Genomic DNA, 26818 nt, shown 5'->3' with positions numbered 1-26818 from the left:
AAGGGGGCACTGCTTATCCTTTGTTGCCCATTTCATGTGATCGGTGGAAAAAATGGCGAAGACATATCTGATTTCTGTAAATCTGCATTCATTAATAATAGAAATCATATTAAGACACTCCTGGGCCATTTAATCCGCTTGCTATTTTGTTTCTGGTCTAAAGTCAACATTCGATGTTTGTCTAATGGAGGGAAGCAGTTTGCTCTGAATCAAGTATTGTACTAAAAGCCTCTGTATGGTTACAATGATTTTTTTTTTGGTTTAGTTTTTGTTTAGTCGTTCTTGGCAAAGCCACGGACACAAATTTTATCCTGCAATGATGGTCAGATCCCTTGCCAGCTGTGTTAGCGAGCAAATGTGATGAGCTGCCTTGGAGAGGCCTGTGAGCGAGACCATTGCAGGGTTACTGTAATTACTTTGAACTCGGGTCAGGGTAAAAAAGATGAACGCCGAATACAGTGAGAAACCAGGGGGGAGAAAAGAACGCTAGGAAGAAAATAGGGACTTCTGGGTTGGCTGTTTAAATTCAAACTTTCTTTAATGATAAAAAAAGAAAAAAACATGAAATCCCAAAGTCCCAGTAATAAGAGTAGTATCTAATTCTGCCTGTTAACAGTTTGTATTTATTTATTTTAACCGACATCTTAAACAATCATTTTGACATGATTTTTAATTATGGACACTCCTGGTAACGATCATTTTAAAATATTTGTGCTTGATGTTTTGGACTTTCTAAATAGGCACATCCCAAAGTGACATTAAGTAAATTGCATTTATTACATTATTTGGAAGTGTCAAACATGCCAAGTAACAAACAAACAGCTAAACTACACATCACTTGTGAAGTGTACGATTGTACCAGTAGCTAAAAATGACAAGATAATAACTGCATTCTGCTTACCTTTTAAAACTGCTTTAAATGTCTTTTATTCTTATAAACTAATAAATACAATATTTCTTTTCAAATGGCCCTTATTTAAGGCTGTAATTATAGAAGACCCATTAGAAATAATGAGCCCAGACAATTTTGGTTTAATAGTTAAAAAGGTAATTTTAACTTTTTGTAAGATTTTTTGTTTTTTGTTTTGCTGTCTGCCTGTGTTTTATGCTGAGTGGCGAATAGGCTTGCGAAGGACAGACAGACAAAGAAGTTTAAAATAAAAAAAGACAACCTTTTTGGTGAAGAATTTTGGAAGGAACAGCTCATTCATTTTAACTTGGGTGCAGGTGAACTATAGAACATAGAGTCTTTACTGCAAATGTCTTCGGATATATAGACCTATTTAACACATCCATCATCCATTTCTGTTTGGAAAATCTATGTATTTGCCTGTAATGAACCTCATTAGTGCTTCACATTTATGCTGCAGATCATTGTGCTTGATATTAAAATATGATTATTATATAATGTAGTATTCACGTAATAAAAATAGTGTATTACAATGTATATTATTTTATGATGTATTGCAGTTGCGAAGCATGTTTATATATTGTTTGATTGAATATATATATATTCTTAACAGAGCTTACAGCCTGTTGTTCCAAGGCATGATGTAGAGTGTCTATGAAACTATGAAGAGCGCTTCAGATTTTATAAGAAACTGACACTTATTTGTAAATAGGAAAGAGTTTCTAAGATGTGGGTGTGTTTTTTTTTTTTTTTTTCTAGATTGCTTTATGAACAACCTTCATACAGCTTAACAAAAGAAAAGTTTAAATGCCTACGTTCAAGATGCCTAAGTTTCTAGGGTCATTTTCTTGTTACAGCAGAATCTGCTTCAACTCAACAGCAGCCACGAATGTTCTGAAGTACATTAAGTACCATTGTTCTTTTTTAAAGTGCGTCCAGATGCACTTTTCACAGTCCTGGAAAAGGTTTTTTTTTTTAAAGGGGTTGTTCAGGTCACCCCCATTTATTTATTTCTTTATAAAGATTTATTTATTTGTATAGTCATTTCAGTGTGCAACTATAATGCTGTATTTCTTGTTTTAACAAATAATATTTATAAATAAAGACTAACTGAAAATGCAACTGTTAAAACCATAGTGCAATTAGAAAAAAAAAATAATGTTAGTTTACAGCACCAAAATACTGGAGCGTAAGTATTTAACTAAATATATAAAGCAGAGAAAAAATGTAAATTATATATATTTTAAGAAAAATAGAAACGTTCCATTTCCATTTTTCTAATGAAGCAGGTGCAGAGCCAAATATGAGACCACATACGTGTTCAAATTAAAATGCAGATTATCTTAAAGAAGGTACTACCTATTTATTTAAGTGCAGGGAATAAACTATGGCAAAAGTTATTATTTGCTAGCAGTAATAAGTGGTTATGAATGTTTTGTATTCCATATCTTCTCGTATCATAGTAATTAATCTGCCACTTGGGGGTGATAGTACATTACGGAAATGCTAGATTAATCAATAAAGTAGTGGGAGCATGTGCTATATTTAGCATGTAATAATTTGAAAGTTTTATTTTGTGGGACAGACCGTCTTCAGCTGATCTGATGCCTGCACTGTTGTAATGGATTTTTCCCTCCTCCTGGTGGAATGTTGCTGTTGGCTATACAAAGTTAATTTCAGATTCTGATATATATATATATATATATTTTTTTTTTTTTTTCATTAATTTCTGAGACATTTACCAAGTGTAGTGCAGCAAAGAATACCAGGAACATTGTGTGTGGCTCTGCTGTGACTTATCAGCCATTCCCGTACGCTAGGAGAGAGACAGTGTTAATGCAAAGGGCACACACGTCCAAGATAAGTGTCACAAAGCTTTTTAATAAAAAGTCCTGAAGCTTTGAAAGCGGAGGAAAGTAAAAACAAAACTTCCAAATCTATTTGAACACCTCCAAAGGGTAACCGGTAGCTTTTTCAATATGCTGCTGATAAGTGCTGTCATTTACTTGGAGACATCATGGGTTTTGGATTACGTTTTGTAAGTTATTACAGTGCTTGATTTAGGCTTGCTCCTGAACGAGGCGAATGTGCTCCATGTGGCATTATTCTTGCAAGGGTGACTCAGGCCATTCTTAGCTGAGGGAGTCCATTCGACATTGAGTGAAACAGCAGGGAAATCAAAGGAGTCAAGGGTAAATATTCCATATTTACCTCGGAAAAATTAAATCCTAAAATCAAGATATTTGTATTGCAGTACACTACACTGAAAGGTATAAGTCAGTTTTGACAGTACACTAAAACTGTATCCATAAGCAGTAGGGCACTTTACCTGGCATAACGCTTAAGCACTGAAGCTGTATAACCCTGCATTAGTAATGGTGTGCCTCTTACTGTGTTGAGGCGTTCCCTTGCCATGAAACGGCTAAGAAGATTTACGTTTAAGAAAATATTTTGTGTTGTTAAAATGTTTTTGAGCTGCATTATAATTTGTAATAAATTTAGCACTACAGTGTATAACTAGCAAAACTATGAAAAAATAATTTTAAAATAGACCACATAATCCTTTTTATTCTCACTTATCAGACGTTCAGTTCTGTGTTTTAGAAAAGATAACAAGCCCATGAAAGGAGCAGTTAGGTTCACAATGTAGTGGCACTAGCCTGAGTTATAGCACTGTTACTGAGGCTACATGAGCAGTTTTATCCAGTTTTTCCAACCGTGAGTCAGTGATCCAAAACTGTGTTAAAACAGGGTCATCCCCATGTGTGTGCTTAAAGGACGTCAGTTTAAACTGCCCTAACATACTTACAACTATTATTATATCTTATAAATCATCAGAAAGTTTAATTATACAAACATTTCATAGAGGAAACGAGTGAGGTGACACATGGGAAGGAAGAATTTAATGGGCCAGCAAGTCCCAGCACTGAAGAAAAAGAAATATCGAGGTTCACTTTCTATTTTACAGCACAGCTCAAAGGCTGAGTGTCAAGTGAAGACGACTCATACAGTCGTCAATATTTCTTCATTTTTTAAACAGCTTTTTAATTCAGTTTTTTTACGACAGAGTAATAATATAGCAGTCAATTTGAAATTGATGAAGATGTTATCATTGCACCTTATATCTGCTTTATTAAGTAAAGTATCTCAGAATGAGTACAATAGTGTAATTAGCAGTGATAGTATAATTTCACTTTATTGAGGAACGATAATTAGAAATGTGTATTATTAGCAGGTTTACCATGTGCATACCTATTATTGTCCTGTATAGTTACTTTTTTGTGTGCGTGCAAAATTAATAATTCAGCATTCTAATTTCTTTTTAAATTAACAGTTTAATATTATTAGTACACCTGCAAAATGACACATCAAAGTGACTACACAATAGATTGTTTCACTGCAAATATATGTGGCTTCCTTCTATAGTTGGAAACCCTTTGTTTTGAGATGCATAACAGAGCAGACTGTACCCAGAGATTTTGCTGAATCTGCTGCACCTTTTCTGGTTGAGCTAGAATGCTGTGCCTTTTTAATTAGGGGTAGTCGAGTAGTCGACAAGACAAATAGAGAAGTGACAGTCGACGTCACAAACTGGTGGGCGACTAATCTAAAGCATGCTGTTTCAGAGGGATGGAAATGCAATTCATTAACATACAGTATACATGACCTCTTTGAACTCTAATATATATATATATATATATATATATATATATATATATATATATAATCAAGCAGTTTCAAAATGTGCTCAAACAGCAAAGTGTTACAAACCAGTACATTCACAAATAGAGGATTGATTCATATTTATTTTTCGACTCAAATTAGTATTCGTTCTGCATGTGATTGCATGACTTTTTTTATTATAAATAGAGGCAAGTTTCCTTGAAAGGCATCTTTTACTGAAGGGATTGTATTTTCTGTTTTTACATGTGTGAAGAACAAGTTTGGAACAGTTGCAGAACTGTCCACAACCCATTTGCTTGTCTATTTGCTTAATTTCCTGGTTTTTGGTATTTTGTTTTTGTTTGAATTCATGTTTTTGAACTACCGATATTTATTGTTACAGATATAATATTTTTTAACTAAAGAGACAGACATCATGTGAGGCTTCCTGGCATTCTGTGAATAAGCACGCCGCTCCTTATCCTCAGCATTTGTCAATAGGTGTCAACCATTTTCTGCAGCGTCAGTAATTGTTTATTAAACTTCCTTTTCCTAGTGGCCCCACTGACGTTATTGTAGAAAGTTCCCCTCCTTTCCTGACTTCCGCCGTGTCAATCACTGAGTGGTTTCGGAGCCCTTCGTTTTTTCCTCTTCACCGTCCCTTGCACGTGGCAGCCCGCTTTAAAACAGGAAAGGAAGGGGAAGTTATTGCTGCACTCTTCTGGCCGCCTGCAATAATAAATCATAACTTGCCATGCCGCTAACTGGAGACCAGGAGAATTATCTTCATAAATGCATGTGACCTTAACAGTTTCAGCTTGCACACACACCAGCTCCCAATGGCCCCAGCAGTGGATAGGCTTTTCCTTCCTGAAGTTGGACAAAAGGTTGCTGGAACTAAAGCCTGGGCTTCAAAGGACGGGGAAAGTTAATGTTTTCTTATCCTGTTGCAGTGTTGAGTGAAGTACAACTGGCGGTGTTTGAACAAGCAGGGTGCGGGCCCGGGCCATGCTCTCTGTCTTTCTCAAAGCTGCTCAGCTTCGTGTAACCCTTGTGGTCAGGTCTCTGGTCTCCAAATCAAATAGTGTAGCCCTGAAGACATGTAATGAAAGGAAGTGGTTGCTGCATGGTAGTGGAGCACAGCGTTGGACAATTAGAAATTGCAGACATCATTAGTTTTAGTGTAAGTTTAATAAATTAGCACTTTCATTTTAGATCTGGGATGGACATGAGTTTTTTTTTATATATAATGTAAATAATGAATGTACGTTTATTTGCTAAAGAAAATTGTGTAATAAATACCATATATTTAAAATTATTAAAATAAACCTAGTAACATACCAAAATACCGTATGATCATGTTCTCTTATAGGAACAAATATGAACATGGTCACTTCTGCTTCCGAATATGGTTTTTGAACAGTATCTGTCCACTAATAATTAATGACTTTGATGTTCAGATTATAACTCAGAGATCTTGATGAATGTCAAATCCTGGCTGTGTGTTATATACTGGGCTTGCAGAACACTTGGATTATTGTATATAAAATGGTGTTTTTGTTAGAAAGGGGTATGTTTTACAATAGAAAAGCTAACATGTATGTGTTTTGGTCATAGCATCAGTCCAGATCAGATTTGGAATGGCTGAATTTCTGTAAGGTCAGTAGCTACTTACATTTCATGAAAGCAGACAATTGCTGTCCAGCACTTCTACTTTCAGTGTACAGAGATAAGGATGAGGGTCTGGATGGTGTTAATGCCTGTAACAGATGCCACCTGTATGGCGCTGTTATTTGCTTTAGTCTCCATAAGAGAAGTGCTTTTGGTGTCTTTAGTTGTAGCGAAATCACTTCTCTGTTTGTCATTTAATTGGGTTTTCTACTCATGTTTGGTGTTTCTTAGCAACCATTGCTTCTATAGAATACTGTAAAGAAAAGGCGCTGGGGGTGGAGAGAGTTCATCCAGAGCTAGGAGATCAGGTTGGAACTGAAAGAAATAACCTGAGCCATTCAGGTTTGCAGTGGGCTTCCTACAGAAATGTTGAAATGGATAGTTAAGTATTTCAAAAAGTTACTGAAACGTTAAGTTGAATTGTATACATTTCTGTTGGGTGGGGGGGTTTGCCAGGAGTTTGCACAGTAAAATATTATAAATCCACATTGCATTCCATAAACCTGTTCTTCTGTTAGCCATGAATAAATAGTGGAATATGAATTTTGCACCCAGATTGGGGGGGATATCTGGCATATAGAAACCTAATGAAACAAAGGACCTTTGAGTCAATTAAAGTCCTCGACAAACTGCATTTCAATGTGGCGTGTGCTTTCACCTCAGAATTTGCAAACAAGTTACTAGATAACTGTGTAGATATGCATATTGTTGATGTGACCACAATATGCGTTGCCTAAGATCGGTGAACTTGAGGTCGTTTTTACTTCCCCTCTTTTTTTTTTCTCAATGAATGATATAAAGAACAAAATAATATGATTTCTAAACTCAGGATGACCAACTGTAGGATAAGCATATTTATACAAGATGAGATGTCAAGCATAATTAGTTCTTCATATTCGGTGGTCCTACTGTAAGTGAATATTTTCCTTCTATCTTGCATTCATTAAAATCCAGTGACAGAATGACTGGACAGAATCACACTGTTCCAAATGAAGCTGCTTTGCAGATACAGAGCATGATCTAAGGAAAGTAATTCTCCAACATCAGCTGTTAAAAGTAGATTTAAACATTCTTTTTTTTCCAAACTGTACTTGTTATATAAGCAGACTATACCATGGCTGTTCATAGGGTCCTTTGCGGGCTTGTAAGTTACTATGGCCATCTTTATTGGTGGAATAACTACAGCACTCTATAAACGTTCATGGTGTATCCTCTGTGTACAAATCATACATTCTGTATACAGGGTATGGTAGAGAATTAATAACACTGCTACTGAATGACTGTACAGTTGAAAGCAATGGGGAGTAATTGGGGAAGACGACAGACGCTTAGTCTTGTCTGAAAGGCATCAGTCAATGTTCGCATACTGTCTGTCCCTGAATACACACAGTGAGCAGGCGATATCAAAACAATGTACAGGCAGCCATGCAGGATAACAAAATAGCCACCGCCTTAAAGGTCAACAGGAACACATGTAAAAACATTACATAGAACATTTTGGTTGCACTAAATGCAATATTCATAAGGTCTTTGAAAATATCTGCAGCAGCTCATTTCTACCCTGTCGAGATTTACTTGCATTTTAAGTTAGCGTGGTTTTCAAAAGATAGTTAATAGTTTCTGTGGATAATGTTTCATATCCTAGTGAATATTACTATGAATGCAAACCAAAACAAGGTGAGGGTTTTTGTGTTTAATGCTGTCACACACTTCTAGAAACTCGGCACCCTGTCAAACCACACAACAGCAGCAGGCTATGCAGCAGGAAGAATACATTGCATGAAATGCAAAAGCCTCCGGGGTCATAATCTGTATAGAAATCTGAGAAATTGGAATTAATTTTACATGTTCTAGATCTGTGATTGGCATTCGAGTGAAAAGCTTTGGACCACATGTTGTATCCATTCCTGTACTGTGTTGTCACTATGAGGTGAATGTAAAGAAATCATCTGGGCTTGGATAATGACTCCACAATACTGTAATTACCAAAATCTGAGTTTCTAGCTGCATTGTTTTTCACTGAACTGTTGAAAGGCAAGTTTATATGCCAGTGGCCTATAAATAGTCTTAGGCATGGGGATGATAGTTGCAATATTTAACAACTTCAAGTGGGATGATTGTGTATAAAAACAGTGTAGTACGATGGACAAATGTACACTATAAGCTAGTTATGAAACGAGCATAACTTGCAGAAGCAATTATTGTACACCACCTGATTTGTAATACTTAACTTGTATCTGAAAATCACAACGGTTTTCCTACCCACTGCCAAGTGTGTGTCTTCAAAGGACACTACTTTATAAATATTATAATATATCTAGTACAATACACTCGTAAGACTATTTCGACAGTATGTATTTCGGTATTATAAGGTCTCTGTCTGGTAGATTACCAAAGATAAATATGTATAGGTATTTAGTTACATTGTTACAGGTTTCAAGGACTTCTTACTGAAACGTTTCATACTGTGCTGTAAGTTTCTTTCACAGAATTGACATTTCCAGACAGACCATGAGGTATGAGAGCTGCTCTATCAATCATAGCAAGAGTCCAGTAAAAACTCTAAACAGAATATTAAACAGTGCGAGACAGGCTAGCAAATCCCAGGATACCTTAGAAATATGTCTCCAAATAGTAAACCATTGTTCATCTTACAGATTGTCTGAGTTGGTCGAGGCAGAGAAAATACAGACATCGCTTGTTTTTTTTTAAATAAAAATAGGTTAAATATTTACAGCCTTCCCTTTTATATGGCAAAACATTTTAACATTGGTAGCCATGATAAGCTAAACAGACTTTGGAAATTAAACCAGTAGGTACTATTATGGAAAACCATTTATTTGTTTTTAGTGTTAATAAGTATTCAGTTCTCTTAACTCAATCCTTGATTAAACACACACATATATATTATATATAATATAAGAAATGCTTAAAAAAAGTGTATGTATTATGTTACTGAATAAAAAAAAAAAAGTAAAATGCACTTAAGAAAATGTCTATTCTGATCTATTGGTTTCTGAAAAAACACTTTCCTGGATGTATTCTGCTAGTCTTTCATTCCCCATGCAGCAGATTAAAACCGTGTGTAGTTGGTTGCTGGGAATATCATTCCTTGGACATTCTTCTCTGTCTTGAAACTCCCAAGTAGATACCTCTGTGAAATGCTTATCAGTTGGATGATGTATTAGTTCTTAGCATCGTAATAGATTCAGTTTATCTCCATACACTCCCAGTTTAATTTAATTTCAGTTGGAGGCAGTTTTCAGGTGGTCGTAGCCACTTTGATGTACAGGGAAACCCAGCCATGTTCAAGTCAAAAAGTACAGAGTAATGCTTGTTGACCTAACACTGCTCCTCCTGTTAGCGGGTTAGATTCCCCTCGAGTACAACTTGAAATGTCTTCTTACACATTTTTTTTTTTTATTATGGTGGATCTCGCATGTTTGTCTTATGTTTTGTAAACATCTTGAAAGACAACTGTCTAAGACAATGAGAAAGCTCTATATTACATTGTCTAAACCAATCTGTGAAAGTCAGAGGATGGCTGTTACCGGGGTAGGTAATATCTGCAAACTACTGGGAAGAAAACCATACATTTAGAGAGTTTGATCATATGTGGTACTGTATAATACCTTCCTGAGACAAAGAAAGGGGGCACATTGTGACATGTAGCATGAATGTGATTGGATGTAGGTATAATGTCTCCTTCTGAAAACATAATGCATTGGCCATCGATATGCTGCACAAACCTCTGACTGGCTGACCTGACTATCAAAATCTAATGTTATTTTTCAAGGTTAGTTTTTCTTGCCATAAGCTCTACTTCTAGAATAAGGGCTTTAAATTATTATTGAACGTTTTGCATTGCAGCAACCCTATTGAGTCTTTTTAATGAGTATACTGGATTATTACTTAAAAAACAACAAAAGAAAACGAAGCAGACTAATGCATGTTTAATGATTTTTGTGGCCAATGCATTTCACAAGGGTTACAAGGACAGTGAAGACTGGCAATGGGGGGTTTAGAATGTTTTTTTTTTTCACTGTGGCACAGAAGATACAGAGCTGCAATATATCTTTTAGGGGGAATGTAGGTGAAAACACATTTAGTGCCGAATCTTCCAGATATAATTGGCAATAGCCCGCCTTTCTTGAAAGTGAACCAAATTGAAAAGGATTCATTTTCGAGACCTTCTCATTTCATCATGCAGGTGCTTGAGAGGTTGCGGCTAAAGCGTTTCATACATGGTTCTATTGTCCTCTTTCTTCCCCTTTCAGATGATTCAGCGAGAGGCTGAAGTGAAGAGCAAGGTGTGTGCTGTAGCTCTCACAGATTCCGTCCATAACGTCTGGCATCAAGAAGCTGGCAAATCAATCTTAGAGTGGATGCAAGAGGTAAGACACGAGCCAGCTTACTGTTCAAGCACTGGCGATACAGGGGTCCGATTCATAGGAAGCTTGTTTTATTTGCTGACCGTTAGTAGCCAGTTTACTAACATGGTAATACAACTATTTACAGTAACTGGTTATTCTAGAGAAGTTACACACAGTAATGCTGACGGAGTTACTGTTGATCATTTTCAGGTATAGTAGTATTTTTTATCCTTGAATGTTTTCTGTCAATAAGTAACTCATTTTATTTGCCTTAATTCATCCACACAATGGTTGCTTTATATAGTTGTTCCCAATATTTCTTCACCCTAGGACTGACATCACCAGTGTTCAGTATGCATGTGTGCTGGGTGCACTAAATTGCTCTCTCATTTTCCTCTAACCTTGCTGTTTTAGATCTTTTCCCCACTCCAGATGTCTGATTTGTATTTTGGATAAAGGTAACTGGCAATGATATATTGTCTTCTTAGTAATATAACCCTCCCAGTGTACAGTATACCCTTTTCTAGTAAGGTATTTTAGCAATGGTGTTAATGACCTGCAATGTCTATCATTTTAACACATACCTGGCCCTATTCAGTTTATAAAAAAATAGTGACGGATATAAATGCTGCCACCGCTTTCAGTTATTCACATGTGGCCCTACTTATTGAAACAAAAATACACTTCTGGAATTTGCATGCAATGTTAATGATTTGAGTTTCCACCAAGAGACACTTTAAAGGATGTGAGGCAGTAACTCCCATGATCTTTACCTGCCATGCATTGATACTTGCAATGTCGGTTTCAGTAATATGTTCTGGGGTGAGTCAGGAAAACAGAAAGGCACGTGTGCAAAAGCCCTAGCGGATGGCCGACTGTAAGAGCCTCACTATTCAGCGTGTGTTTAAAGGCACTGTATTTCTGTATGCAGATATCTTTTCCGTCTCAGGGCTTGTTGCCTGCAGCTCGTAGACTTGACCCCACACTTACACTATTTACTGTATAATATAGCTTATTGTCTTGATATACACTTTCCTTCTCCTCTTAGCCTGATCTGACTCCCTGCCTTGTTTGATAATGAGATATAGTCTGTTCCAGTTCAGGTAACCTTCACACACACCCACTGTCTAGGAGCCTTCAGAGGGTTTTTTTTAGGTTCACTGTTAACATTTTTACTACAGTCATTGATCACCCAGCAGGTTTCAGTAAGTAAACCTGAACCTCTGGGTTTTGAAATGTCTTCCAATCCTAAACCCTTTTGTCAGACTGGAGTAATTCTTCCCTTAAGGTTAGGTTATTGGATTTGGGGCAAGTTCAGAAGCAATTTGATTTAGAGATCATGCATAGTGTGGCCAGTGATACGAAGCTCATGGCGAGGCAGTGCTTTGATGATGTCATTGTCGCATGACTGGTGGGAAGCAGTTGACCTTCGCATTGCAAATCTAGGGGCTTGATTTGTAAATGAGTAGCACTAGCGCATGTTCATAAATGACGCTGGGCTTGTGCCAGCGCTACTGGCATTACAATCAAGCCCACATCTTCCTGTTACAATGCAGTGTCAATCTGAACTGAACAATCAAATATTGTTTAAAAAAAAAAGTAAAACCAAAGGGAAAAACTAGCTTGAAATATTTTGTATTTTATATTTTGATCTGGAAGATAAAAAAACGGTTTTCAGACTATTCCTACTGCTGTAGAAGGACTATTATGAATTGACTTGTCTAGAGCTGTCACTCGTTTATCTGAACCCTTATTTCCTATACAAATATTTACCTACTGTTCCTCTAATGCAGCCTTGGTTATCCAAAAAAAAACAAAAAAACACCCAGTTATTAGAACAAAGTAAACCAAACTTATCAAGGTATTTTACACCAAAATGCATTTTGGACCATTAGTGAAACTGTTAATCTTTATAGTTATTGTTAATTAGTGACAAACAACTTAGGCACATTTAATTACATTAACTTTATGATGCGTTTTACTAGTTTTGTAACATCTGTTCACAGAAAAATAATTCTGTATAATAAAAATAAATACAGAAATAAAATGTTTGGCTTATTTTAAGAAGAATCTTACCTTTTAAGTTCATTTTTAAAATATAAATGTTTTTTTTCTGTTATTAGTATAACTTCCTGCTTAAAGATGCCACGTATGACCTCCAACTGCTGCAAGTAATAGCAGGGGCGTGCAATGTTGCCTCAGTGTGTGAGGTGGTAACAGCAGGGTTTAGGTGGGGTGTTGTCTCAGTGTGTGAGGTGGTAGCAGCAGGGTTTAGGTGGGGTGTTGTCTCAGTGTGTGAGGTGGTAGCAGCAGGGTTTAGGTGGGGTGTTGTGTCAGTGTGTGAGGTGGTAGCAGCAGGGTTTAGGTGGGGTGTTGCCTCAGTGTGTGAGGTGGTAGCAGCAGGGTTTAGGTGGGGTGTTGTCTCAGTGTGTGAGGTGGTAGCAGCAGGGTTTAGGTGGGGTGTTGTGTCAGTGTGTGAGGTGGTAGCAGCAGGGTTTAGGTGGGGTGTTGTCTCAGTGTGTGAGGTGGTAGCAGCAGAGTTTAGGTGGGGTGTTGTCTCAGTGTGTGAGGTGGTAACAGCAGGGTTTAGGTGGGGTGTTGTCTCAGTGTGTGAGGTGGTAGCAGCAGGGTTTAGGTGGGGTGTTGTCTCAGTGTGTGAGGTGGTAGCAGCAGGGTTTAGGTGGGGTGTTGTCTCAGTGTGTGAGGTGGTAACAGCAGGGTTTAGGTGGGGTGTTGTCTCAGTGTGTGAGGTGGTAGCAGCAGTGTTTAGGTGGGGTGTTGTGTCAGTGTGTGAGGTGGTAGCAGCAGGGTTTAGGTGGAGTGTTGTCTCAGTGTGTGAGGTGGTAGCAGCAGAGTTTAGGTGGGGTGTTGTCTCAGTGTGTGAGGTGGTAGCAGCAGGGTTTAGGTGGGGTGTTGTCTCAGTGTGTGAGGTGGTAGCAGCAGGGTTTAGGTGGGGTGTTGCCTCTGTGTGAGGTGGTAGCAGCAGGGTTTAGGTGGGGTGTTGTGTCAGTGTGTGAGGTGGTAGCAGCAGGGTTTAGGTGGGGTGTTGTCTCAGTGTGTGAGGTGGTAGCAGCAGGGTTTAGGTGGGGTGTTGTCTCAGTGTGTGAGGTGGTAGCAGCAGGGTTTAGGTGGGGTGTTGTCTCAGTGTGTGAGGTGGTAGCAGCAGGGTTTAGGTGGGGTGTTGTCTCAGTGTGTGAGGTGGTAGCAGCAGGGTTTAGGTGGGGTGTTGTCTCAGTGTGTGAGGTGGTAGCAGCAGGGTTTAGGTGGGGTGTTGTCTCAGTGTGTGAGGTGGTAGCAGCAGTGTTTAGGTGGGGTGTTGTGTCAGTGTGTGAGGTGGTAGCAGCAGGGTTTAGGTGGAGTGTTGTCTCAGTGTGTGAGGTGGTAGCAGCAGAGTTTAGGTGGGGTGTTGTCTCAGTGTGTGAGGTGGTAGCAGCAGGGTTTAGGTGGGGTGTTGTCTCAGTGTGTGAGGTGGTAGCAGCAGGGTTTAGGTGGGGTGTTGCCTCTGTGTGAGGTGGTAGCAGCAGGGTTTAGGTGGGGTGTTGTGTCAGTGTGTGAGGTGGTAGCAGCAGGGTTTAGGTGGGGTGTTGTCTCAGTGTGTGAGGTGGTAGCAGCAGGGTTTTGGTGGAAAGGAAGCGTCTGTCTTTAAAGCTGAAAGAAAGTTTGGGAAATGTAAACAAACCAAACTGTTAACAACTTTCTTCTTTCTGTTATATAAGAGTGAACAGTAGGTTAAGACATAAAATAATCACTAAACCCGCTCACAGGAATTAGATTGTATATGGACAGTTCTGTGACACTGCAGATTTATAAATATTTACATGCACACATATTGTGCTTCAGTCAGTCAGTCTGGTGATTTTAAAGATTGAGCCACCCTCCCACACCAAAAGTGTGCTACACAAGATATCTATCATTAGGTTTAAATTATTTTAAGAAAATAACATCTGTTTTAAAATCCATAGTACTGTATATTTATTTCAGTATGTGGTAGTACTTTACTAGGATTACTTCTACTGTATAATAATGTAAAGTTGATACTAGTTTAAGAGTTGAATTTGATTTAACACAAGTGTATAAGTGTGTGTTATTTAACACCTGGTATTTAACATATGGAGGAATTAATGAGGTTAAGATTGTTCAAATTTAATGACACACAAACTGTTTGCTTGAAGTGTGAATTTGCTATTACTTATAGTTATAACGTGGTTCTCTAAAATTAAAATATGATAGTGCAAATGTAAAAGTACTGAACTACTTTTGCTCAATTGAAAAGTGTATTTCCTGAGATTTTTTTTCTAAAGGTTAAAAACATTAATTGAACTTTAAAGAGAGTTCTTAAGCTATTCACAAAGCTTTAATTCCTGAGTTGCTTAAAGAACGTTTAAATAAAGTTTGATATCCATAGAACTACTGCAGGCTGTTTGCTAACGCGGTGCAGAAAAGTTTCCTACATATGAAATGTTGTTTAATTCATCAAAACCCACTTGAAACAATATTGAAATAACTAATGAGTTTAAGTTCTGTGAATAGGACCCTATAGTTCCATCACTTGGCATTCTTTTTTAATTCTAAGAACTCTTCAGTCTTTAATTGTAGATTTGATATAGGTATTTCAATCTTGTTTTGGCAGGGCTGCTTGTAGGTAGGGTATCACTAGCTGTATAAACCAGCACCTACCTGCCATTTCCATTTTCATACAGAGCGATTATGATGGCTGTTAACTTCCTGCTAAGCCACAGTGTTGCAGCTTTTCCCCGCAGGTTTCCTGCCTTCTATTGCCATATGTTTCTGAATAATAACTAACTTAAAAATTCAAGGAAAAAGAATTAGCTGTAAAATACACACGGATTACGTTGTTTACATTAAGCCAATTTTGGTTCTTTGGTGCATTTTTTTTTTTTCAACAGATGAACTTTATAAAGCAATGTAGTTAAATTCATCAAGTTTTTTCATTCAATCAGTTTGTGACTAGCTTAGTTGTATTCAGATTTAGAATAAGTAATGGGTTACAGGTAATGTGGGCAGCAGACATCATAATTGTGTGCCTGACTCTAATCCTGCAGTCCATTCTTTGCTTTTTTTTATTATATACAGAATGCATACGTAGTACACAGTATAAAGTTGGAGAATGACATACATTGCCTGGCCACTTTATTAGGACCAGTCCACCTGGTTGAATTTGCCATCGTCCTGAATTAGAGATGCAAATGAAATGGATCATGTGATGTGATTGTGAATAGACTTCAGGTACCTGCAATCTTCACCCCAATCCCTGGATCTCAATCCAGCTAAGCATGTCTGGGATGAACTTGACCAACACATTTGTCATCACAGTCCTCCGACTACCTCTTTACACCAATTGCATGAAATATTAACGATTGAATGGATCGCTCAGGACACCTTCCACAAGGCTGTGATCAGGGTAAACAGCGACCCAAGTGATATTAGATACAGGCAGTGCATGTTATATTGAAAAGATACTGCTTTACGTATGACTTGTTTTGTGTTGGTGAGAAATGCTTTGTCCCTGGGCTCTTTTTATCCTCATTCAATTTATTTATTTATTTATTTATTTATTTATTTATGCATTCTGTAAAATGTTTATCAATCATACTTTCAAAAAACATTAATGAATCTTATTTTACATTCCTGGTGCCTGAAATATCTTACTGAAAAGGAGCTTCTTGTGCTCTTCAAATATTACATTAATAATCAAGTACGGGAAAGGGAATAACTACAGATATAAACAGCGCCTGCAAAATGGCTCAATTGTTTGAGTGCTTTCAAAGTAAGTAAGTGGTTTGGGTTCAAGTGTAAAGTAATGTTTTTTGCTAAATGTGTTTCTTTTCTTTGCACATGTGACCAGAATTCTATAGGACGAACCAACCCGAGGCGTTGCTCAGTTTCAGTTCAGTTGGCTTCCTATCTAAATAAATATGTGGTATGTGAATGTGGTGTGTTTTGGAAGGAATTAGGCTTGTAGTTCATTTTAGACTCCAGCCCCTACTTATTTGAAGCTATGTCTGACTGTTTCCGATTCTTCCACTTACCAATTTGGCTGTGCATGTATATCTGTTATTGTGAAGCATGTGTTGAGTAAAAGAAGCATATTTAATAAAATGAAACAAAAAGATTGCCTATTAAATAGATTCCGCGATAATAAATTAAAAGTCTAATAAACACGGCTTGCGTGGCATGTTATTTTCTTGCAGTTTTAAAAGACCAGTTGGCAAATGTAGCCTTTCGTGTTGAAACGTATCTATCGTATCATTGGCAGCCTATTCTTAGTGCCTGAAGAAGTCATGGCTTTTGTATTTTTTTTTGCATGCTGCAGGAGCTGTGATAAATGATAAAACAAGTCAGCCATCCTCATATCTTGACACGGTATTCTATAATACTTATATCCTGGAGACAGTTAAGTCACTTTGAGGGGAGAAAGATGTGTTAATTGTAATCTAACACATTATCTTCTGACTCATAAAGTATTCAATCATGCTGGAAACTCATTATTTGTTTTCTTCTATTTGAAATGGTACTTGTTTTAACTTTTTGCTATCTTAATTTAGATGGAACTACACTGGCAATGCCAGCTGTCAATTAAGCATTGCATTAATTGTAAGTGCTGCAGTATTTGAAATTAAGCCCTTTTTATGTTAAAAAAATATATATTATTCATGAAATATATTACTGTCTTTCTTTTTTCAAATTAAACTAGCGTTAGTAACACTACAGGATGGCCTGTTTGTTTTCGTGTTATTTCACACAGTTCAATAGTTTCATTGATCTACGGTTTCTTACAAAAATCTGCCATTCTTTGTGAGCTTCACTTTCTAATCCCATACAGCAACCCTGTCTTTATGCTATTGCTGCTCTCCCTGGTCCCAGAACAGTAGGGTTGCCTTGACAAATCTATTCAAAAGCCATTCCCTAGCCTTTATTGGTGAGGACTGGAGCCTTTGAAATTCTTCCCCTCTCTGCACCACAGCTGACATCTTCTTCCAGACAGAATGTATTAAGGAAATACAATAAGACACTTGATCTACCAGTCAAGGATCTTTCCACAGTGAGGACGGGTTCCATGGTGCACAACTAGGGCAGCAAGAATCTAAAAATACACAAAAGGTGCTTGTTTACTGAAATAGCAGTCAACTATTTCTGCTAAGTCGATTGACAGGATTAGAAAGAACAAAATATATTCAATCTAGTGTGAAAGAAGGGTTTCTGCTCATTGGGATAAATAAACAAATGTGAATAAAAAAGACAATTGTACCGTTTGTAACAGTGAGGCATACCAGTACTTATTTACATACATATTTATAACTGATCCAAACGCCAGGAAGTTTTTTTGTTTTTGTTTAAACAAAGTAAAAAATCCCCTCAGTTAAATATTTTAAAATCCAGATAGTCATTTGTTTCTTTGTTAATATTTTCCTTCTTTTTTGTAATATAGTTGTGTGTTTTACTTCAAACCGTGTCCCTGCATACATGGTGTAAATATATTAGCATGTGTAGTATGCATTTATTTATATACAGTGCATGAAAAGAGACAGACACATAAGTGGATCAAACACTCATTAGAATGTTCTTCATATAGCTACTCATTGCAGTATAAAGCATATTCAGCATGTGTGACCCTCTGTGGCAGAAGGTTATGGGGTGACTCGCGCTGACAATCAGGCAGAGATCTGGTCTGACCCCACGATGCGTCATGTGTCTGGAGCTTGAGTGTGTGCTGCAGGAGGGTCTCTTGCCTGGGTGACTTTAGGATTGAGTGCTGCTTCATCAAGGCAAGGAGGGGAAAGCTGAAAGTGGAGTTTCTGCATGTAACTGCACTGCCCTACTGCTGATCAGGAGCAGTCATCAGCAAGGACTAGCCACAGGGGCCCTGTCCTGTAGTCTGCTGTCAGATGGCGGCCCACACTGTGAAAATAGTAGCAATGCATTTAGTGGATAGAGTTGCACCCTGTCCAGATTTTGACTAGACAGCTCTTGTCTTAATGGCTGGACAGCTGGTAGCCCCCTTTTATTTCATTGGGGGAACTTGTCAGTGTATTAGTTGCGCCAAACAAGAGGCACTGAGAGGTTTTCAATGCTGTTTCATATGCTGCTCGGAAAAATAACATTGGAAACGCCCCAACACATTTTACAGCTTTAAAAAAAAAATCTGTTTCCTCTATGCATGTTTAGAGCAGAATATGCACTCACATAGGATAAGAAATATGTGGAATAGTATACCTGTTGTTGTCTTTCAAGAAAAAAACACAGACATTCCCAAGGTGTTTGGGAATCGACAGTTGCCAACAGCATCCAAAGCTAGAGTTTCCCTGTAGCTGAGGTGTATTTATATAACTGCATGACATCCTTTCTTGTCTCTCTTTTCAGCATTGCTGTAACTGGGTGTCAAGTGCGGAGCCATTGGATACAGCAGTGGAGACCATGTTACCAGACTGCACGCGTGTCTCTGCAGGTAAACAAAGCACGGTTTTACTAGTTATGTTTAATTATATAGTTCCAGAAGCTTGGCAGTTTGAGGCAGAAAGTAATAACGCTTCAGACTAGTCTGTCATCACTGTGTTTTTAAAGTTGGTAAACCTCCAGCAAATATACCTATATACCATCTGTCAAAAAAGCTAAATCTAGTTTTATTTTTTATTTTATTTTATTTATTTATCGTAATCTGTCAGGCAAAACTTGGACAGGAAACTGTGCCTGGAGGAGAATGTAATATGGCAAGTCCACCTAAAGTGTTACATTGCCAGGTTTTATGACACACCAATGAAATGCATGCTTTAAAACATCACCTTCCGATTTCTTGCTCCAGTTGTGTAGATTCAGGTGAAACCTTCCGCAGAAGTATACCGGTACATTTATCTCTTTTAAATAGTTTCATGCATTGGGTTGGGTTTGTTTTTTTTGTTTTCTTTTTTTAAGACTCCAGAGTTGCAGCATGTTTAGGGTTGAGCATTTCCCCTTCTGAAATGCAACTCAGCAACAGTGTGCGCATTCAGAATGCGAAGAAGATAGCTACATTTCATGAAGTGACCAGCCTCTAAATAGCTAAGCTGAAATATTACACTCCGCCTCAGGAAACGACTTAAGTGGGGGAAAAAAAATACAAGATGATTATCAGGTTTAAAAAGAGTGTATATTGCTTAGGATGAGGTCTGTGGTAACAGATTTGACCAGCCCTTCTGTGTGTGGTAGCAATACCAGCAGCAGTCCTGTTTCTGCTGGTTTAAACAGTGTCAAGGTGGAGGCATGCTGCTCTGTTACTCTCACTCATGTGTGAAGCAGCACACATACCAGCATGGCATGACACTGTGGGCACAGCTGACATCTCTGTTTATTGTTTTACATGATAGAACTTGGAATTGCTCCTTCCAAGCTGGATAGCTTTTGGGACCCCAGTGCAGTGGTCCTGGAAGACCTTTATACACAACACATATACGTCTACAGCAGATGCTAATCTGAACCGGTTGGGATGAGATTTTGGATGAGACAGTATCTGTACAAATCCTCATATTTAATAAAAAAAAAAAAAAAAATACAATAAAAAAAACTGTTTATTTTGGTCTTTACCGATACTAAAAATAAAAAAGTTAAATCCAACTTAATAAATGAAATGATGAACATGTTTACTGTTAAATGTACTAAGTTAGCATTAGTATTTCTAAATGTAATGATATCAAGTATTTAATAGTTATAGATGATGTATCTCATTATATTGCAGTTTGCATTGTAGGTTAGTTAAGACTACCTTGAGTAAAATCAGTATTTATTTTTTTAATGTTTTTAAATGGAGTAATGTAATTTAATTGTCATGAAAATAGCTTGTTCTATTGGAGTTAAACAGGGGAAAAGGCTGGATTTCACTGGCACAAAAGCTATTGATTTAATCATTATGTCTAGTTAATAAGATACTCAATTAACTTACAGTTTGAATAAAAAGTTACATTTTAAACAGATGTTTAGCATTCCATTGAAGACAAAGAAACCGTATTCTTGTTTGTAGTTGCTTGAGATTTATTGGTGGGGTTCTTTAAATTTCACATCACAATAAGCCAAGAAAACTTTAAGCTCCCCAACATTTACCAGGGGTCCTCCTCACTCAAGGGTGATTTAGTACAGGAACACTTGAGAGCAGATGCATGCCACTAATGTTCTTGAGAGCAGATGCATGTTCTTGGTTGATACGTTGCTACAGGCACATTGCTTTTGTCTTGTTTATACAGTGTGTAGTACAGCAGTGCTCAGAACATTTAGGCAGTACTGTATTGTAAGGTTCTTCAAAGGGGAATTGTCTAACTAATCAGAAATTGGTAAATAAATAACTAAGTAAAGGTTAATCTGAGGCATTATAATCAGCAAAATTATAAAATGCAATGATGTGTAATATTAACTACTTCATTATAGTTCATTATGACTTTTGTGATTAGAGGTGAAGGTTGGGTATTTAATTTTTGGTCTGGTTTGTCTTTTTATGTTGTTTGTAAAAAAAATAGTTTGTTTCTCAGTGCATAGCTCTTTAAGAACTCCCTGGTCATCGCTATGGCTCTTTTATCCAAAAACAGGTTGGACAGCTGTGGTCTTGTGGCGGAGTGTCCCGTCCCTATTTATTATTATTTGTATTTGTTTGCGGTGCGGATAAAAGCGCCACGTCTTTTGTTATTGTTTTTTATATTTAAAACCCGTGAATACGTGGCTGATCAGCTACTGACTAGCTGACAGTCACGCATCCTTGCTAGTTAACCCCTCGGCCAGAGTATAAGAACCTGCAGCTGTCAGTGCTGCGGGGTTGGGTGTACAGAGAGGAGGTACGGGGAGATAGAGAGGAGACAGAATTTAAAATAACAATTGCTAAAACGTGCTGGATTAGCCAGCACGACACTTACTTGTTTGTCTGTCTGGTTTGGTTGGCCCTTGTGCCTTTTTGTTTAGTGTTTTGTTATTGTTTAAATCTTTTGTTTTGTTTATTTATTTATTAAACACGCTGAGTGCCGTAGCATTCAGCTTCACCCGCCCATCCATTGTTTTGGTTCAGTTACTTCCTGGTCCGTGACGTCACCACACCTCACTGCAAGCCATCCTGCCACAGGTCTATATAATAAATAAACATGCATAGATTGCTGACTAAAGAAACGGAAGGTTTGGTATTTCTCTAATGACGTTCGTGATTCTACCTTGAATTATGATCTTGTCAGAAGCTGCCAGTGACCTCCAACAAAAACTGGGTGAGGAATAGTTGCGTGTGGGTAGGAGCTCAGGAGAGACATCTCTTGACACAGAGCCACCTTCTGAAGCCGCATGCCCAAGAGTGTCCTGGAAAGAGCACCAAGAGCAGATCGCTGTAGTTACACATCACTTAAAACATAAAATCCCTTGACATTCAAATAATACTGGGTTCAGAAACAGTTACTCTGTTGTTATCATTGAAACCTACTCATTGTTGGTCTACATTTAGCTGAGGCATCTGGGTTATGTATCTGTTGCACTTATATCCCAGCTGTTTATGATATAGAGCTTTCTAGGCTTGTGGTCCCCCGTGAGACCATGCATCTTGACTGACCCTCACCCAGTGAATCTATAGAAACATTTGTTATCCCATGATACCAAATGTTAGCACAGGCAGTGGAAATGAATAAAGTGCTGAGGTCTTACTGTATGTGTTACATTTGAAGTAACCTTAAGCACCTGACAGCAGTGGTCATGTAAATTAATTGATGCAGTGTGCTGGAGAATATTTCTGTATGCACTGTGGCCCTCGGAGAAACCCTCTCACAGACTCCCGGGGTCCCCAGCACCCAGTTTGGCAACCTCTGTCTTAAGCACTGTAACAAAAAGCATAGGATCACCTCTAAGGCACTTTATACATAAGTGCAAAACCATATCTATTAACCAGTAACAGAGAGCCAAGTGTGGAGTATCGGGGCAGCAGTGTGGAGTAGTAGTTAGGGCTCTGGACTCTTGACCATATAAATGGGTAATTGTATGTAAAAAAAATAAATAAATAAAAAAAATAATAATAATGTAATTGTATGTAAAACATAATGTGATATCTTGTAACAATTGTAAGTCGCCCTGGATAAGGGCGTCTGCTAAGAAATAAATAATAATAATAATAATAATAATAATAATAATAATAATAATAATAATAATAATAATAATAATCATCCTAAATTATGTCCCAATACATATCAATACAACTGTGGTCTGACTACTTCCTAAACAAATCCTCAGTTCCCCTGCCCTTGTAACTTGAATTTTATCCATGATCAGGTTCAGTAGATGCTGGTAAATAAATGCATAAATAACGATAAAAAGAATTACACGCTGTAATGGTATCATTATTTTGTTGTTCTTTGTTTTTGTTTTAAGAATAACTGAAACCAAGCTGCCTGTTCAGATTCCCCCATTCAACCCCCATTGTCCCAACACACTGGAAGGAGAAGCACATTCAACTGCAAACACGATGATTTATTTACACTGTTGGGATATTTTATGATAAATATATTTACTGTAAAAAAAAAAAAAAAAAAAAGCTATTACATGCTTATGGTGCAGATGTGTGAGAAACAAAAGTAATGACTCAAATTGTATATGTTCTTTAGTGATTAATTAATGTAGTGTTTGATTATGAGTTACAAAGAAACAAAAATGCTGGAAGTAAAAATAATTAATCATTAACAAAGGTAAGTTAATGTGTATCTAAGCTTTAATTAAATATTCATTTCTGGTTGATAATGCATGCATAATTATAGTTGATTGAATAGAACAGATTTTGCTCAATTTGTAAAGAAACCGTTGTGATGCTCTGTTCTGTCTTCCTTATCAGAATTGTCAGTGAAATTCAAATCCACAACATAAAATACAGTATGGTCACATAAAAAAGTGGCCACTGTGGAAACTATGCATTAAAAAAAAAAAATCAACTAAAAATAGGCTAATTGGATCCATATGTTAGTGCAAATTATTGAGTTAAACCAAATCTCTTTAAAAATAACAAAATATGAAGTTACAGTAACTAACACCTGGGTCACAAGCTTATTTTTTACTTATAGCTTACAGATATGCTGCTTCTTCATGTGTTTTCCTTTACTTAAGATCGTTGTGCTCCAAGCTGTATTTAATATATGATACAATGAAAACAGCAAATTGTGTTTTGGTGGAGCGCCAGATTAGCTCCCTTGCTTGTGGGTCTGTTGTTTCCAGTAAAATCTTCTATACCCAACAGTGTTACAATGCCTAATACCCAAGTATCTGCAGCCATTGCACCCTTCAAAGAGCTGTCTCTTCAATGTTCCATTTTGTACAGGAAAGCTTTCTATCTGTACAGTCAGTGTGCTGTAAACATTGCATTAGGACACTGCAGGGGATCTAAATAGGGCAGTATACCCTGTACATGGTGGTGCTGTTTGTTAAATATACATGTGTGAGATCTGGAGAGTCTCTCCCAGTGTTTGCAGCTGTGTAGATGCTGCCCACAAATGGAATGAGTACCACAGTTAGGATCTGTGTGTTATTATGAAAATCAATTAAAGCCAGAAAAAAACAAAAAAACTTTAAAGCAGTCTTTGATGCATTTTGCATGTTACACTGTTACTGTTGTTTTCAGTATTTGTAATGACTTTTCAAAAGAATGCTAGATTTGTATTACTATTATTATTATTCATTTTAAACTATTTCAGGTTCAGAAGGTACATTTTCTACTCTTGTTTAACCAAGACGAGACCAAGCATTTTGATCCATCTGTTGTAGAGCATGGCTGGTAGGATTTGACCCACTTGGCTTGCACAGTATGTCTTACTATTCTTGCTGAGCTCACTGCAATGCGTAAGATATCTTGTCTGACATGATGTCGAAAGGAAAGGGGGCACGTTTGATTGAGGGCAAATACTATACCTGCAGTGCTGCATGGAATTAACAGAAATGTAACAAATCTCAATACAATGGACACTAAATTAAACAGACACTGCCTTTAGTGATCAAGGGAGTTATATCTGGCATTTCAGCTTTGTAATACTAACAGATTGTTAACATCTTCGTAAGTTTTTAGTTGAATCCATCGCATATCACTGCTCACAGAGTGTACCTGCAGCTGCATCATGCACTGGGGCTGCATTCAGTAAATTGGCTTGTCGTTACCCAGGCTGTGATTGATTGAGAAGTGTCAGTCTGTTAAGCCAAGCCCCCTTTGAAACCCCTTTTGAAATTCTTGACGTTTCCGCAGTGCTGAACTGCACAGTTGCAATAAGACATCACTCGGGTTGCCTCGGGTGGGTGACCTTTTTTACAAAGGAGACAAAGCCCTGCTGGGGATTGTCAGGGCCGATGCAAGACTCTGGTTTTGACTTGGTTAATAAAATGGATGGCCCCTGTGTGCCACAGAAGTTTGGAGCCGGGGCTCTGTTATTTTGATCACTGGAGCACATTACATATTTGTAGCCTCTTAGCCTGTTTTTTTTTTTTTTTTTCAAAATGGACTGATGGATTTGGCTCTTGCTGGAAAGGTTGCAGGTTACACATCACTTGTGAGTGAAGTTTTCTATCCCCCCCTCAAAGATCAGATTTAACAATGGCAGCTGCAGGGATATGCACCCCCATCAGGTTTTGTCTGAAGCATCTTAACTCGACTGAGAGTGAGAGTGAGAGTGAGAGTGACTCTCAGTACCCAGGTTCATTGTAATCCCAGCCTTTATGGGTGACTATCCACTAAGGGGAAATAGACTCTAGGTATTAAAAAAAAAAATCTTGCCAGCAATACCCTGCCCCAGAAAAGTACTGTATGTGTTATACCTGCTTTTGCCTTTTCTTTCATTGCCTTTAGCCAGCATCCCAAACTTACCTGTAAGCCAAACATCATTATGGTGAATTCCATGACAACTATATATAGCATGAATTAAAATCCTATTCTTTAGGCAAATGTAATTTCTGTTTTTATATATGCAAGCATATCCCTCTAAATATGGCAATTTTTAATTTTAATAATGATACAAAAATCACTCCAGTCTGACTACGTTAACAACATATATTTTCTTCAATTAGCAGGACATAAAGGTCAGAGAAAATGCATATTTTTATTAGGTCTGACAAATACAGGGAGAGTCATTAAAAAACACGAGCGGTGTAATGTTAGGTCTGTGGATGACTGTTGTTTTAGTCAATGTATTGGTCATGCACCTGTGGAAGCTCTTAAAACTGTCCATTTTGGTGCTCCATTTTAAATAAGTAACGCAAAACAGCAATACAGAATATGTGGGGGGGGGTAAGAAATGCCTGCACTTTTTTTCAGGATTTTCCTCCTGTATCTGGCTGAATTGATATTTTATAAAGCGGTCTTGTAAACATGTTGTGTCGCTTTAAATTGTAAGGGCAGTCCATTTAGCAGGAGTCAGTAATGTAAAGTAGCACGGGCAAATACTGACACTGTTTGGCAGCAGATTTTTTTTTTTTGTCTGGCGCTGGTAATTTGAATTCACCTAACCTAATTGTCAAAAAAATAAATACATTCATAAATAATCACACACACACGCACACGCACACACACACACACACACGCACACACACACACGCACACACACACACACACACACACACAGAGAAAGCATCATATTTTGAGTTAGCCTCTTTGAGGAAGGCTCTCTTGCAATGAGCATTACCGGGATATCCGTCTTGACTACATTAGGGCAGCATTGGGGAGTCTTCCAGCAGAGCAAGCCAGTAGTTTGAATGAATGGTCCATTATCAGCCCTTGATAGTTTTATCAGTCCATCAGAGCAAGTAAGTGTTTCACATAGAGTCCCCCCACGATGCAGAAAAACACAGTTGTCAAAATAAAGTGATCTTTATATGTTTGGAATGTTATTACCACGTAAGTAAATGTGGATGGATTCTTCATAGCACAGTATCAGAGTGAAATACATACACCGGAATGTAAACCACAGATATTTATAAAGGAGGTTGATTTTATAGTAAATAAAATATTTTTTTAAAATGCTGGTCAACTAACCTTTCAAATTGATCGGTCAAGCCCTTTCAGAGTTGACCACGGTATTTCTTTGTACAGTAAATTTGACATGCTTATCCCATACCATTACTTTCTTGGCTCCTTTGATAAGTCGGTGCTTATGGGCTTTCAAGAGCTGCTCTTTTGTTTTAGTTGCGTGCCGTAGATAAATGTAACACAGGCTAGATCAGCCAAAGT

General features: G+C 37.6%; 1 protein-coding gene across 4 annotated transcripts in view; it reads left to right on the top strand.

Moving 5' to 3' along the window:
- The window catches only part of LOC117404128 (cotranscriptional regulator FAM172A), a 173171-nt gene that overhangs the window by 103670 nt on the left and 42683 nt on the right, over positions 1-26818 (top strand). For 3 of the 4 annotated variants that reach the window (XM_034006878.3, XM_034006879.3, XM_058987422.1), the window contains exons 9-10: positions 10522-10638; positions 19000-19084. In XM_034006878.3, coding sequence (XP_033862769.3) covers positions 10522-10638; positions 19000-19084 — 202 coding nt within the window. Of the gene's footprint in view, positions 1-10521; positions 10639-18999; positions 19085-19979; positions 20099-26818 lie in introns of those variants that run through there. The other variant, XM_034928388.2, reaches the window with a different exon arrangement.

The sequence above is a fragment of the Acipenser ruthenus genome, chromosome 2 (genome assembly GCF_902713425.1).
Source record: "Acipenser ruthenus chromosome 2, fAciRut3.2 maternal haplotype, whole genome shotgun sequence".
In the NCBI taxonomy this organism is placed as follows: Eukaryota; Metazoa; Chordata; class Actinopteri; order Acipenseriformes; family Acipenseridae; genus Acipenser; species Acipenser ruthenus.
This window is presented reverse-complemented; position numbering and strand designations above follow the sequence as displayed.